Raw genomic sequence first — 15,857 nt, 5'->3', positions numbered from 1 at the left:
TTGATTGCCATTTTGTTCGGGAACAAGTGCTTGCTAAACGGCTGTCTCTTCATTATGTTCCCACCATTGATCAGTTGGCCGACATTTTTACCAAACCGTTGGCTGTCTCTCGGTTCCAGTATCTTAAAGACAAACTCATGGTGTCTTCCCCCATGTGTTTGCAAGGGCCTGTTAAAGCAACCTCTATTGCAGCAGCTAGTTAGTTAGTTAGTAATTCTGTTATGTAGTTAATAAGATTGTTAGTAGTTTGTTAGTTTGTTAGTTTGTTATAGCTTGTTACAGATCATAACAGATTATCTGTTATTATTTTGTATATATATATGAACTGTGCTCATACATTTTCTTTCAATGAGAATTGGTTTACTGTTTTCCACACATACATATGTTTGGAGATGGAGTGTTCATTTCAAATCCACGTTAGATGCTCTTTTCTCACCCCCACCTCCTCCTCCTCCTCCTCCTCCAAAACCATCGAAGCTCAAGCTCGAGATGATCATCATCATCATCCCCACCCCTTAATTTTATGCGATTTATAATTGCAGTTGTTGTTGCCTACCTTTTAATGAGCAAACCCCTGTCTATGTATGCCTTGAAGAATGCAAAGCCTTGCTGCACAAATCATGTGCTGAATTGCCCTCCAAACTCCACCACCCCCCTTCACCCCTTACATCCTCTCACACTCCTCGTCCCTTCCCGTAACCCTGAACGACCTGATTTTAACAAATTTTGGACATGTTGGGCCTGTCACAGACATTGGAGTTTTGTATACCATTGTTTTGACTGCAAATTTTACCTGGACGTTGCTTGTGCTACTTATCTGCAGCCTACTACTACTGCTGCTGCTGCTGCTGCTGAAAACAATGAAGAAGAAGATCAGGATCAAGATCACCGCCAATTCACCCACTCTCATCCTTTGATTTTGTGCCACAATAAACAGCAATTCCCAATTCCTTGCTGTGCGTGCAACCTTCCTTTGGGGGATTCTGTCTATTTGTGCCCTACCTGCCATATCCTGATCCACGAATCATGTGCTCAAATGCCACGGGAAATTAAACACCCACTTCACCCACCGCACCCTCTCAACCTCGTCGATGATAGACATTCTTTTGAGACATGTGAAGGATGTTTATCCGACATACATTCTGATTTTGCATATGTATGTTCCCACTGTGAATTTAATTTGGATGTTAGATGTGCTTTCTCAAAACCCACCACCATGATGTCTAAGATACACCACCACCCTCTTGCTTTCTTCAACGAGACACCACGTTTAATGGAAAAGTTAATTTGCAACGCTTGTGATAAACCTTGCTATAACCCTTGCTTCCGTTGTGCGTGGTGCGAACTTAATCTTCATGTCCATTGTATTCCAACATTGCCACCTACCGTCAAATCTAGATTTCATCGCCATCCCCCCACCCTCGTCAAATTCCCAATTAAAGACCACCCGGATGAAGATGGCAACGCAGAGTTCTACTGTGATGATTGCGAAAAACATAGATGGCTCCCCGAACCAAGTTATTATTGTTGTGAATGCCACTACGTCGCTCATCCTCATTGTGTGGCATCTGAGGTACGTATGTTGTTAGGTTTTATTTCTTGGCAATCCCGTTTGACAAACTCCTTTGAGTTGTAATTTTATTCTCATTTTTATTTCAGTGAGGCTATGAGTTGTTAGATGCGAATCCAACCCGAATCAAGCATTTTCAGAGAAGTTTGTGATGATAAAGCTTTCAAGATTGCCACTTCGCTGATTATGACGGGGATCGAGCTGTTATAGTTTTTCAAAGTTGCCTATCGTCAAAAATGCATTCAAAGTTGCCTATCCGATCATGTTATAGTTTTTTTTCAGTTTTTCCAGTTTTGGCCTGTCCGCTCGAGCGGGGCATCGGGCGCTCGAGCGGGGATTGGAAGCTCTCAGCATCTCTGCAGTCGCCTGTAAAAATACTGGAAGGTGTGATTTTACGCTCGAGCGGATTCTCCTACGCTCGAGCGCATCTCAGTTTGTTCGCACGCAGTTTTTGGTCAGTCCGCTCGAGCGGGCTATGTTGAGCTCGAGCGGAGATCGCGGGACAGATTCTATAAATTCGTGTATTGGGTCAGATTTTTAGGATGACTTCTCCAGATCTTCTTTTTGGTTTCTAGGGTTTATATCTGGGGATACTTTGGGAGTTTTCTTTGATGTTTTTATTGAGTATTCAACTCATGATCTAAAGAGAGTACATCAAAGGTTTGTTTGTTATACACAAAAGAGAGAGTTATTCTTCAGTTGTGGATTCTGAAGAATTCGAGCCTGAAGCTTTGGTGGAATCCGGAGTGGCTCATCAGAAAGACAATTCCGTGATGAAGATGGGGTTGGAAGAGGCACATAGAGGTTGGTTCAATTAGGCGTTGTGGATTCGCTAGGTAATTGAGAGTATACCTGTGTAATTCCTTTAATTCTTCTTAGTGGATTGTTCTTGTGGCTGTTGCCCGTGGTTTTTTGATCACAGTTGGAAGTGTCCAATTGTGGTTTTTTCCACGTTAAATCACTGTGTCTCTTTGTCTTGATTGTTTGATTGGGATTGTTATATTCTGCTTAAAATTGATACATAATCACAAATCAACATCTAGGGGATTTCTAGATTTTTCATATGTCTATATTCAATATTGTAAGAAAATTGTCACATAAAATCATTGTGTCAGTTTCAGTTTATCTTTCACTTTTCGTTTACTTCATACATCGTGGTTTTTATTTCCTTTAGTTCAATTTATGCATCCCCGTCACCCTAGTTCAATTTTTCCTATTGAAATTTATCATAAGATCCAACTTTTCAAAACTTGGGATTGATCAATCTTGAATTTGCTGTCTTGGTGTCATGAGATAATATTTCATGGGACATTCTGCAGAAAAATTTTGCTCTAGAGAAAATGAAAAAAAAAAAAAGAAACAAAAGAAACAAAACAAAAAGAAACTCTATGGCAAAGAGAAAAGAAAATAATTTATTATGTATTCAATTGTAAAGAATTCTTCTGGGGGAAGGGATTATAACAAGGGGACCCTCTTTCACATTTTGTATTTCTAATGGCTGCTTGGGGCTTTAATGTTCTTTTTGAAAGAAGTAAGTAGCAGGATTTGATCAAGGGAGTTCACATTGGTAATAGAGGTCTATGGCTCTAACTCATTTACAATTTGCAGGCTACACATTGATATTTGTAATATTGATGAACAAGAAATTAGGAATGTCAAAATGATTTTGAGATGTTTTGGGATCATCTTTGGTTTAAAAATTAACTACTGTAAAAGAGTAGTATGTAGAACTGGAGTACAAGATGACTTTGTGTAAGAGGGGTTAACTTGAGCCCACTAAATTAATTGAGCCCAATCGGAAAGCCCAAAAAAATTGGTGAGCTTGGAGAAATTATTGCCAAATGGGCCCAAGTGAATTCTATTGAACAGACCCACAAGAAGGCCAACAAATTGGGTTGAGGAAGACCCATCAAGCATATATCTTTTTTTTTTTTTTTTGATAAATAAAGAGATTGATTAAGATAAGTTGCGCATCCCCATCAAGCATATATCTCAAAAGAGAGTCCAACAAGCCCATCCGAGGAGCCCATCCGAGAAGGCTCAAACCATACAGGCGTCCGAGGAGGTTAACCATTGTTTTCAAAAGAGATGAAACCCTCGGGGGAGATCCATTCTCTGAGGTATTGGCTTAGTCTTGAGAGGGTTCGGAACGATGAACCTAGAGACCTATTTAAGCTTGGACTCGAAAGGGTTCGAATCCACAAACCTAGAGATCCGAAACACTTGGCTTCGAACGGGTTTAAACGGAATCTAAAAGTCGTTCCGTCAATGAGTCCCAGAACACTTACGGGTTCGGAGCTTTCCAGGATCTATGCATCAAAACCATGGGCATGATGGAGTCCGAATAAAGGACCCGATCCCGAGGACTGTAAGTGGAGATAAATTCACTCTTCAGTTAAACTAGCCTATACCCGGGTCGATGGAGTTCCTGAGGCTCGACAATATTTGCGCCAGGGCATTCTCTTGAATTACCCTTGACCCTTCTACGGCAGGGCATCCTCTGGGACTACCTTTGACCCGTTGAGATGATTGGGGATCATTAGTTAGGTGTGGTTAAGAAGAAGGGTTAGTCGAGAGGTTGATCTCCTCTTCGGGGTTTTCCTCATCCTTGGAGAGGTCACCTCCTCGGACAAGGTAGTTGGAGGAAATATTCCCCATGTGCCCTGCACATGGGCTTTATCCTACATCATGAGGTGCGTATAAATAGCACCCACTCATAGCTTTACAAGGATGGATTTTGGAGAGAATTTTAGGAGAGAACTAATTTCCCTTCTCCATTATCTATCTTGAGAGTGAAAGTAGGAGATCCATGAGAGAGCTTTTCCATTATTCTCTCTTTAACTACTTTGCCTTCTTCTTCACCCAATCTCTTATCTCCATCATCTCTTTGCTATTGTGTTTCTAGTTGTGACCATTGAAGAATTTAAGCCTCACACCATTTTTAGAGAATTTGAGTTTTCCGGCAATCTTTGAAGATCTTCGAATTTTCCGGCAGGCCTTCGAATTTTCTGACAACATTCTTAAACCCTCTCATACACTTTGGAAAAGAGATGGCAAGAGTTTTGAAGTGCAGGCATCAATTTGTTGCTTTGTATATGGATTTGTCTTTGGGATCAAATCTAAGATTGATGAGACTTGGAAGCCTGTCATTTATTTTGGGTAAGTGATTATCATGGTTATCAGAATCTCGATCCGGATCTTACGATCCTACGATCTTACGATCCATTTAAGTACAATCGATCCGGATCATGTAAAAATCTCCTTATAGGTAGGATCTTTCGATTCTGGTAGTGGGATCTTATAGGATCATGGAATCCCAATCCGAATCCGATCCAATCCGATCCAATTTACAAGCCTTATATTGTATTGTATGACATATTTTATTGTAAATTTTATGTTTGTTGTCTAAATACCAATTTATGTGGTCAAAATAAATGATAAAAATTAAGTCGTGTTGAATCAAATAGACTAAGAAAAACAAACTAGGAAACAAACATTCAAATATTGCGGTAATTTAAGAAAATTAAATAGTCAAAAAAACAAACTTAGCTTTAGCGGAGTCTAACGAAGGTAAGATGATTGCAACTTTATCCCAATTTTTGGAGAGATTATTTTTGTGACTTGAATCCGCTAAACTAGGGATGCTAACGACAAATCTTATCATTCGATTAAGCTACTCTTTTGAGTTCTTAATCTATTTTCATATCCAACTTTATTAAATATTTTTTCTTCACTTTTTATGCATTATTGTAGATTGTGAATTATTTTGTTATAGAATTCTTTTTCTTCTTCACCTTCTTTTTTGCTAAAATACAGAACTTTTACCATCGAGTTTTCTATTGTATATTATTATATGTACATTTTACATGGAGTATTATATTTTTCACAATATTTTCACTTTTTTTTAATAAAATATAGGCTCATTTTGTGTATACTTTATAAGAAATATTTATTTAAATTAAATTATTATGTAAATTGTCTTTTTCGGTAGGATCTTACGATCCTCGATCCGATTCTACGATCCGATCCCATAAACACCTCCAACGATCCAACGTAGGATCCCAATTTTAACAACCTTGGTGATTATATAATCCAAAGAAAAGATATAGTACAAGATGATGGGTGAGCAACCATCAAAACAAAAAAAAATACCCAAAGGCCTAGCTACTAATAAAAAATGATCTCACACACCCAAGAAGCTAGGCCAACAAAGGAATCCTTATACACATCACCTACTATTTTTTGGAAGGCTTAAAGCAAGCTTTCTTAGACTTGGTTGACAGGTTCGCAATGGCTTTCTCTCTAGCAAGCTTAAGGTTTTCAAATTTATTTTTGAGGATTTTTGTTCTCACCCCTTGAAGGGGTCCTTTGAGGCGAGTAGAATGACGTAGAGCAAGCTCATGATCACTCTTGGATGGTTGGGGGGCCTCGGCCACCTCATCCTTTGAGGTGGGATCTTCTAGGTGCTCAATCACTATCGTCCCCTCCCTTAGGTCTACTTCACCTTTACCAATTTGAGTAACTACACAAGGAGCAGATATTTGAACATCCTTCTCACTTTTTTTGATCAGCCAAAAACTTTATTGATGAAAAAAGGCCAAGCAAGTTACATCAATAAAGGGGAGCATACAAGAAAGGCATCAAAGCCAAAGAAAGAGTTGGTGAGGCACCAACTCAAAAACAAAGAGATCCAAGTAAAGAAGCACAAAAAACAACTCCAACCACCCCAAGACCCCACACCAGAAGCCAAAGAAAACAGCTGCAATTGCACTGTGTAGCTGCAATCGTTGGATTGAGCTTTGACCCAAATGTCAATCCTTGTCTTGATTAATTCACAAAGCATTTTCTCACTTACATTATCCTCTTTTGGAACCACCAAATTTGGCGCACATGGGACAAACACCTCAAAAACATTTGAAGAAGATGGAGATGAACTAGATGCAATATAAGCCCGCATTGAAGTAACACCTCTCTTACCTTTTCTGTTCTTCACTTCTTCCCATTCAGTAGCCATTGCTTTTTCTCTCTTTGGGCTTCCACTCTTGTTTGGCAATTCGTATACCATATTGTTTTGGCTTGTTTGGGCAATGCTTTGTAGTATGGCCAAAGATCTTACAATCCACACACACTTGGGGTTACCAAGGAATTTCCACTATAAGGCTCACCATAGCCCAAATTTGTTACAAATAAAGATGGAATCTCTTCGGTAGCCTCTATTTCAATACAAACTCTAGCAAAAGTCAATCTACTACAATTTTTGTAAAATCATGAAGATATAGGGGATTGCCGATTGCACTCGCAATGTAGCTCAAGCCATCCTCTGTCAATAATTCAAGAGGAGCATTGAAACTTTAACCCAAAGGGAACACTAAGAGCTCTTGGTAAGTTGCATATGGGATGCTACTTTTTTTTTTTTTTGTAAGGATTACTGTACTTCCAAAGTAGTATGGCCCATTTTCAAGAATAGATTTCAAAGCCTCTTCAATTTTTTTTTTTTTTCTTGAACACTTTATCCATTATCCAAAGTTACAACATCTTCCTGTTTATCTTTCCATATTTTTTGGGCTCAAGACTTCACATGGTAGAAAGTCAATCTTCTATCAATAGAATGCTCCCAAGCAATAAAACCACTCTTGGAAATTTCCGAAGGGATTTTATATTTTCATAGCCCACGGCAAACTTTTTAAGTCCCCTAGTCAATGTCTTATTGCTGCTGTCTTCTATGCTACTGGTAGCAGCATTAAACAACCCCAACCATGCAGATAAATTTAGAAGAGAGGGATATGTTTCTCTTGACTGGTTTGGTTTTATTCTTAAGGCATCAGTGTGGTGGAAAATAGTTAAAGCTCTGCTGATGTTTGCTGCTGGTTATTCTTGGTTAATGATCAGTATTTCTCTTGACTGGTTCGGATTATGAGATCATGTTTGCTGATAAAAAATATAAAGGCTTGTAAAAGTAGTATTGAATTTTAAATTAATCTATGATGACTGTGGGAAGAAAACAACAACATAATTTGTGATTGTTTGCCATGTTGTTCCTTCACCGCTGAATTTTAACTTCATCTACAATGAGCAGGAGAAGAAACACAACCACCTTATTTGTCCTCATTTGCCCATATTGTCTCTTGATAATGCACCATTCTTAGAGGATTTCATTTCACCCCTCACCGTTGCTATTGCAGAACAACATTCCTCTCTAACAACATTCTTCTTAGTACACTCCCCACCATCGTTGTTGGCATATTATTGTGTCCATATAGATACACATATTTATATATATATATATATATATATATATATATGTATCAATTTGAGGATATTGAAGTCATTTTAACTATTGAAAACATGTCAAGTTACTATTTCATCTCCTGAGCACATTCTCTGTCATTTTGGATGAAAAACTAACATTTTCACTTTAGACAGGACTACAGGGGGTGTAAGTGTAGGTAACTATGTTGGGTCTCTGTGTTTCTTTTTTGGAAGGTCATGAAATTTATTCTTTTGAGCAGAGTTTATTTGTTGGGTCTGTTTTGGCATTGATTTATGGAATTTTTTTCGTGTCCACGAGTTGCCTCCTGGTCAACTCTTTTGCTTTATTGGTAGGGCATCTTCAGAAGGTTGTAGATTGTTTGTAGTTTGAGGATTGGACGGCTGATTTCTCTTTTTTACCTTTCTCATTCTCCCTCTTTGTAATGTTTTATTATCGTTAATAAAATATTACTAGTGTGTGTTTTCAAGACAAAATCTGATAAAATGAATTTCCCTGTAGGATGTATGAATGTGCTTTTTATTATTATCATAAAAAATGTGTTGAGCTAAAGTCCTTTAAGCCATGTTCTAGACCAGTGTAAGTAATTTCTCACAAAAATGCAAACATTAGCCATAAAACTAGGGTAGTAAAAAACAATACTATTGATTGATCTGTCTTTGCATGATGTTTTGAGACAGTTATCATTTTTAGAGGCAAATTATGTTTTGTTTAAACCCAAACTAATAACTGATGGCATGTTTGTTTCCATAGCATAAGGAACTTCAACTTCAAATTGTGAAGAAAATTTCTTGCATTGGTTTTATACCTGTAAGAATATGCTAGTATTCATAGGCATTTCTGAATTAAAGTAAAGCGTTCTTTTTCTTTTAAGTAGCTTTTTGAGGAATTGCAAACTAGGGCATCTAGAAAAGAACTAATAATGGAAAATGGAGAAAAGTATTTGAATTTAGATTATTTAATAACTTTCCTCCATTGTTTGTCCTTTCTTTATTTAACTACATTATTATAGTCTTCTATACAGTAGTTGTCCTAAGTTAAATCTGTTGGTTGTTCATTAGATCATGCGGATTCTAGAGGAAGAGTGGTCAGAGGAAGAAAGCCATAAATGTGCATCTGAAGTTGAGGTAAAAATTGCGATTCTCCTTATTTAGAAGTTTTGATGGTATTTTCACATATTTATAATCTTTAGAAACAAAGGTGTATGTTTGGTTTTTTTTGTTCCCAAAAATAAAAATAACAAAACTTGACATGGAAAACTGTTTCCAAAATCAATTTTGGACTATTTTATGAAAAATACAATTCTTTAGGAAACAATTTAAAATAGTTTCTAAATTTTCAAAAAAACAAAAAAAAAAGAAAAGAAAAAAATGCACAAAAATTTAAATGATCAGTGTTTTCATACTCCTCTCTCTTGGAAAACACAAAAAATAAAAACAGAAAACGAAATTTTCATAATGATAATTGTGAGGATTTTTGTTTCCTCTACTTTCACTATTTCCTTTAAAACCAATTGGTATTGAGGATTTAGCTTTGGTTTTAAGGTCCCATGCGGTTGACCGTATTGCATTTTAATGATAAAATGGTTTTTAAGATTGCCCTTAACAATGACCTCTCAAATAATGCAACCATCAATTTTAAGGTGATGTTCGATTTACTAGAATGAAATGAAATTGAATGATTATTCCTTCACAATGTCCATTCTCAATCTCAAGTTTGGCTCATCTATCTATCTATCTATATATTATATAACTGAAAAGGGGTTTTTAGTGAGAAGAGTTAAGAGAGCTCTAAATGCTCAATCCAAATTTCTTGATTTTTCAATTTAAAAAAATAATTAATAAATCACGGACTCAAAAAATGAGTTTTCCAATTTAAAAAAATTAATAAATAACACACTCAAAAATATTTCGTTGTAAAATATTTTCTATTAAAATATTTTAAATTCTTCACCATAAAGAATAAAATAATTTATATAATTAAAATTTTGTAACTTGTTTTTTTGTTCTCTCACCATGGCCATTACTACTCAACGTATATATCAAAACTCATTATTTTCATACACAGTAAACGTTTATAGGGATTCTTTAAGGTTTAAAATCTCAACTCAAAATTTATTTTTAATTTTTAATTTTTTTAATAATGAAAATATTATGTGTTACATTTTAATTTGTTCATAATTAAATTCATAGAGTTTTATATTAAACCCTTAAATTATGCTACCATACCATTTCAAATTACTTCCTTAATTTATGTTTACCATACTAAATTTATTTTCAAAATTGCTTCTCTAAGATTGCATTAATGCATGATTTTGATACATTCATACGTACACATGGAAAATAATTAATTCTTTAACTTAAAATTTAAACATTATTAATTCTTTAACATGGCCTGGGCTTCTCTCCAGCCCTCCATTGGACTAGAAAGGTGGTGTTGGGTCTTGTGCACTCACTTTTGGGCACTATTTTGATAATTTGAACTATTTATATTTTAGGATTCGTCAGGTACATCATATCTGTAAAAAATCAAGTTGATCAGATAACGGCAACCATGTGTTTGTATCAATTTTGTATGAAAAAAATGGATTGTGAGAAAATAAACAATTCATACAAAATTGATCCAAACACGTGATTTCCATTATTTGATTGACTTGATTTTTTGCAGGGATGATGTCGACAAACCCTAAAATGCGAATGGTTAGATCATCAAAACGGGGCCCAAAATTGGCCCATTATATTAGAACTTGCAAATTAGCTCATACCGGTTACGAATCGATAAACTATGATATAATTTATACATAATGTTTAAATTTATTATTATCAAATATTTTTACTAAGATTAAAGCTAAAATACGACATATAATTTAGGGCGGCTTTATCTTAGATAATTTTTTAATATATGAATATATGTAACTATTTATTTCATAATGTTAACATAAATATATAATTTTTTATATAAGTTTAAATTTTTTAATAGATATGCATAAAATAAATTCATAATTCTTATTTAAAAAAATAAAAAATACTTATAGATATTTATTTACCAATTTAATAAATAAATAGGTCAAATGATTCATAAGTTGGGCATAGATCAATACAATTTTTAATGATTAGGTGAATGTCATGTTAGCATAAATATATAAGTCATTTATGTGTAACTTTGACAAAAATGAATAAAATTTAATTGATTATAAATCATTTTCACTACATATTTTAGATAAATTTTATATTATTATTTAATTTTAAAATTAATTTTTGATTATTTATTTATAATCGTGCATAGCACTACCAAGGTCACTTTACCGACTTTTAACACAAAATAAAAATAAAACTAACTAAGATTTTAAAAACAAAAGTGATTTTTTATTATTATTATTATTTAGTAGCTCTAGAATACAAAAATTGCTAAAATTTATAGGTTATTGACACAAAACAAAATTAAAATGAAACTAAGATTATAAAAAGAAAGTGATGCTATTTTTTTTATGGGAATTTTTTTTAAAGTCCCTGGTATTAAGATTTTATAGTATAAAGGACATCTAATATTTTCTTAATATCTAAGGTCCCTCAAACATTGATCTAGAGAAATTTCAATCCAGAGAAATTCTCTAAACTTCCTAGAGAAATTCTCTCCAAAGAAATTCTCTCCAAATTTCTTTGGATTTTCAACTCTCCAGAGAAATTCTTTCCAAATTTCTTTGGACTTTCTTTGGATTTCCCTTGCCCATTTTATTGTCAATAAGCAACATTTTGATAGATTTTGAAAAACTATAACCTGCTTTTGCAATTGCCAAGCTTAACATGTAAGTTTAGAATTGAATGGCTCATTACAGTATGACAGAGGCAACTACCAATGACAATCAACCACATATAAAAGATAAATGTATATGCAAAAAGATTAGAAATGGAAAAGCCTTGGGTCAGCTTAGAAACTTGTTCTTTGCATTGAACTATATTAAGGGACATTTAATTTTGATGCCTTAAATATATTACCGCAACCCACTATTCATCAGTAATAGTTTCTGGTACTATTTTAGGATCATCTCATTCACCACTATTGCTTTTACCATATCCAGAGAAATTCTCTCTAAATTTCTCTGGATTTTCCATTTTCCAGAGAAATTTTCTTCAAATTTCCCTAGACTTCCAACTCTCCAGAGAAATTCTCTCCAAATTTTTCTAGACTTTCTCTGGATTTCCCACTCTCTAGAGTAATTCTCTCCAAATTTCTCTAGACTTTCCACTCTCCATTGGTGTCGAACTTGAGCAATGGGCAAAGAGGTTTCCTGAGTAGTGCCTGAGTAGAAGTAAGTTCAAACAAGTACCAAATGGGTGGTTCAGTAGCAGAATTATCAAAAGCGAACAAGGACATAAGACAGAATTCTAATAAATTCCTCATAAAATTCAGTGTATTGAACTCTAAAAAAGTGTTAGTTATCTTTATAAACATGGAAGAGTACCTGGAAATCAGTTTGAATATTGATGATTAGGGTTCGATGATTAATAGTCAAAGAGGTTCCTTGAGTAGTGCCTAAGCAAAAGATGAGTAGCTCTGCAAAGTCCTAGGGTGTGTTTAGTTTGATTTTGGGAGATAAATTTTCAAAAAAAAATTTTGAGAAGAGAGTTTAGAAATTTTCTTAGTTTGTTTGGTTATATATTTTGGAAATAGTTTTTGAGTATGAGAGTTTGTGATGATTTGATATTTTGTTATAGTTGAGTAGATGTGTATGAAAGAAAAAGTGATTGAGAATGAAAGAGGAGAGAGAAAAAGTGATTGATTGCTATGTAGGAGAGAGAGTGAATTTGGAAAAAAAAAATTCAAAATTACTAAACCAAACAAAATTTTAAAAAAATTTCTCCAAAATTTCTCTCTAAAAAACAAACCAAACAAGGCCCTAATATCATGCTCCACCGTAATCTCTCTCTCTCTCTCTCTCTCTCTATATATATATATATACATATACATATACATGAATTCTAAGGTTTGCTAATGTTGTATATCAACAACGCGTTCCAAGTTCTTATGGAAATTCATAAATTCATTACTTCGCCTTCAAGACTTTGATGGTAACAAAATTTCTCTGTGATTTATGGGTGTGGAATTGAAGGACTTTAGACATCATAAAATAATATTGTGGATCTCTTCCATTACTTAAAATGTGAGACTCTGACTAATTTTTCCTTTTTTTATTTAGTAGCTTCAAAATACAAAAAATGTTGAAATTTATAGGGTGATCCCTTGATTTTATTTTATTTTTTAATTAAGTAGCTTTAGAATTGTTAAAAATTATTAGTAGTAGACACAAAATAGAATTAAAATTTGTATAATAAGATATCATAAATGCTTATTTTTTAACTACACAAAATTTAAATTTTAAACAATTATAGTTGCTATTTAACTCTTGTTTAATTTTTAACTTACTACACCTCAGTTCTTATTTTTGAGATTTTTTTTTTTTTTACAAATTAAAAAAAATTATAGATGACATTTCACTTTTGTCTAATTTTTAAATTACTACAATCTTCTGTTCTTCTATTATTAGAGCTATATTAGATTTTGTTTTTTTCCAGATTTATCTTATTTTGTTTTTGAATTTTTAAATTTCAACTTAATTTGTTTTTTTTCAATCTTCATTTGATATTTACTGAATTTCTCTTTACCTCATCTTTCTAGAATTTATTTAATTTTCTCTTTCTATATTCTTATAGTTCACCCTCAAATTTAAATTTGATTTTTTTTATCTTTATTTTATATTTACAGAATCCACTATCTTTATTTTATATTTACTGAATTTCTCTTTACCTCATCTTTCTAGAATTTATTTAATTTTCTCTTTCTATATTCTTATAGTTCATCCTCAAATTTAAATTTGATTTTTTTTTATCTTTATTTTATATTTACAGAATCCACTACCGCTCTTGATTTTCAGTTGAGTGTTTTTTTTTTGTGTGTGTGTGTGAAAATTTATCTAATTTTCTCTTTCTATATTCATTTTCAAATTTTAACTTTTTTTTTTTTTTTTTATTTATCTTTATCTTATATTTATAGAATTTCATATTACTCTTCCTTTTCAATTGAGTTTATTCAATTGAGTGTATTTCAAAAAAATTAATTAGTCCTGCATATTTATCTAAACATAGTGAAATCACTCAAATCTATTATTTAAATACCCATCTAAATTAATATCATAGTATTTAGTTAATTTTTAACATCTTTCGTATTGTTTATCACATTTTGTTATTTGTCTATGCATAGCACAGATTTTTCGCTAGTTGAAAGATTATGGAAAAGGCACCTTAAATGGAATCATCATTGACCATTAATTTAAGGAATGATTATTCCAGTGAACCAAACAGAATTTATGTTTTGGAAAATTGTTAGATACTCCTAGAGTACCTTGGGGTATTGTTTACATGATCTCCCGGTCAATGAAAAACCGTAACACATATTAAGTAGGTCATTTTATCTCCTAATAACCTAACGAAGGTGAGTTAGTATGCCCTACCGATAAAAATCTTCACTACGCTACTTGATTGGTTTGAATCACCAAGTATACAATGTCACGTAGTATTTCGGGATTATTGAATAATTAGTCTTAAGTTTCTACTAGAGATTAATTTCTTAAAAAAGTTATCATCCTGGTATTGTGTTTTGGTATTTTTTCAGGAGCCACCTTCACAGATATTGGAAGAATTTTTAGATTCATTCAAAGGGGATGAGACCAAGGAAGCACAAGGAGTTTTTGAAGACTATAATAGGGCTAGCCAAAGAGGTGCACAAGGAGTTTTTGAAGACTATAATAGGGCACGCCAAAGAGGAGTTTTTAAAGACTATGATAGGGAAAGCCAAAGAGGTGGTACAAAATACCGCCTATATTTAGGCGAGGTCACCACGCAGGTCATGAAAATGCTTGTTTCTAAAAATAAAATCACAAAAATGCCTTGGGAAAATTGGAATTCCACATCAAAGCTTATCAAGGTCAACAACTACATGATCCTTGAGAACTTGGCACCTATCCTAAAAGCCTTGTTTGGAAAATATGGGGATTTCATTGGCAAATCTGGGTTAAGTCGAAAGGTGAAGATGTTATACATAATGACAGTTTGTGATGCCATAGACAGCATGTGCAACACCAAGGTCGTGGACATCACTGCAAATGTACTTGTATGTTGGTTTCACTCTTTCATGCTTGGTCAATATGCAGGCTTCGAAATTGAGTTTGCCTTTGATCGTTTGAAGAGAGTGGTGTGTGCTCACTTTGGTCTCCAAGCTAACAATATCCCTATAGACCCAAACTGTGTCAGACTTTTTGTCGAGATTGCAGAGCAAGGTGATCCTCCTACAGGTGCAGCCATAGATTCTAAAGAAGAGCTTGCTGTTATTGAACAAGATGGAGGGACTAATGAGCTCAATGAGATGGTAGTTTCTTCTATGAAGCTCGCCATAATCAAACTAGATGAAGAGATTAGAGAGGTTGAGAAGATAGTTAAGGAGAAGCACGCGTTACGCATAATGTGGGAGGAGTGCTTTAAGGATGCTGTGGCACTATTGGGAGAGATGGCAGGCACGAGCTTGTGTTAATGTGCAACGAAGGATATGTTATGATTTGCTGTGTCTTGTTTAATTTGTTTAGTAAATTATTTTTTGAAAGTTTTTTTTTTTTTTTTAACATTCCACTTTTTAAAAAAATAATTAGTTATTTTTGAAATTTCTTTTTTGGTAACAATATGAAAATGATAGATATTTTTAAATTTTTTTTATTGTTTTGTTTATGAAAATACGAAAATGATAACAAAAAACAAAAACTAAGAATTGAAAAGGAACAAACCTAGTATTGTTGCCTGGTGGCTCAATTTCCTTTCTGCTTATCATGTTGCAAGCAATTAGTGACTAAAGCCTATAAATTTGCCACTTATAATTAGTGTTTTTTATTTGTCTTGTCGAATATGATATATTGAAATGGATTTTTTTTTCATATTCAATCTCGAAAAAGAATAAGGAAGTAATTTTTTTTAC

At 33.6% G+C, this 15,857-nt stretch overlaps 1 protein-coding gene across 1 annotated transcript; it reads left to right on the top strand.

Annotated features, from left to right (window-relative positions):
* The first annotated feature begins 536 nt into the window (after positions 1–536).
* On the top strand, positions 537–15,600 carry LOC114319692 (uncharacterized). The gene is made up of 3 exons (XM_082909661.1): positions 537–1,573; positions 8,900–8,965; positions 14,508–15,600. The coding sequence occupies exons 1-3, from the start codon at positions 563–565 to the stop codon at positions 15,420–15,422; spliced, it is 1,992 nt and encodes a 663-aa protein (XP_082765787.1). The 5' UTR covers positions 537–562; the 3' UTR covers positions 15,423–15,600.
* The last annotated feature ends 257 nt before the right edge of the window (positions 15,601–15,857 follow it).

This window comes from Camellia sinensis, chromosome 15, assembly GCF_055761805.1.
Source record: "Camellia sinensis isolate YWXY chromosome 15, ASM5576180v1, whole genome shotgun sequence".
Lineage (NCBI taxonomy): Eukaryota > Viridiplantae > Streptophyta > Magnoliopsida > Ericales > Theaceae > Camellia > Camellia sinensis.
Note: the sequence above shows the minus strand (reverse complement) of the source record. Positions and strands in the feature narration are given on the sequence as shown.

Bases quoted from the DNA above. Each gene is read 5' to 3' on its own strand.
- LOC114319692 (XM_082909661.1), top strand. From the start codon at position 563: ATGAGCAAACCCCTGTCTATGTATGCCTTGAAGAATGCAAAGCCTTGC. The intron at 1,574-8,899 runs GTACGTATGTTG...GTTGTTCATTAG, and splicing joins CTCATTGTGTGGCATCTGAG to ATCATGCGGATTCTAGAGGA. The intron at 8,966-14,507 runs GTAAAAATTGCG...GTATTTTTTCAG, and splicing joins AATGTGCATCTGAAGTTGAG to GAGCCACCTTCACAGATATT.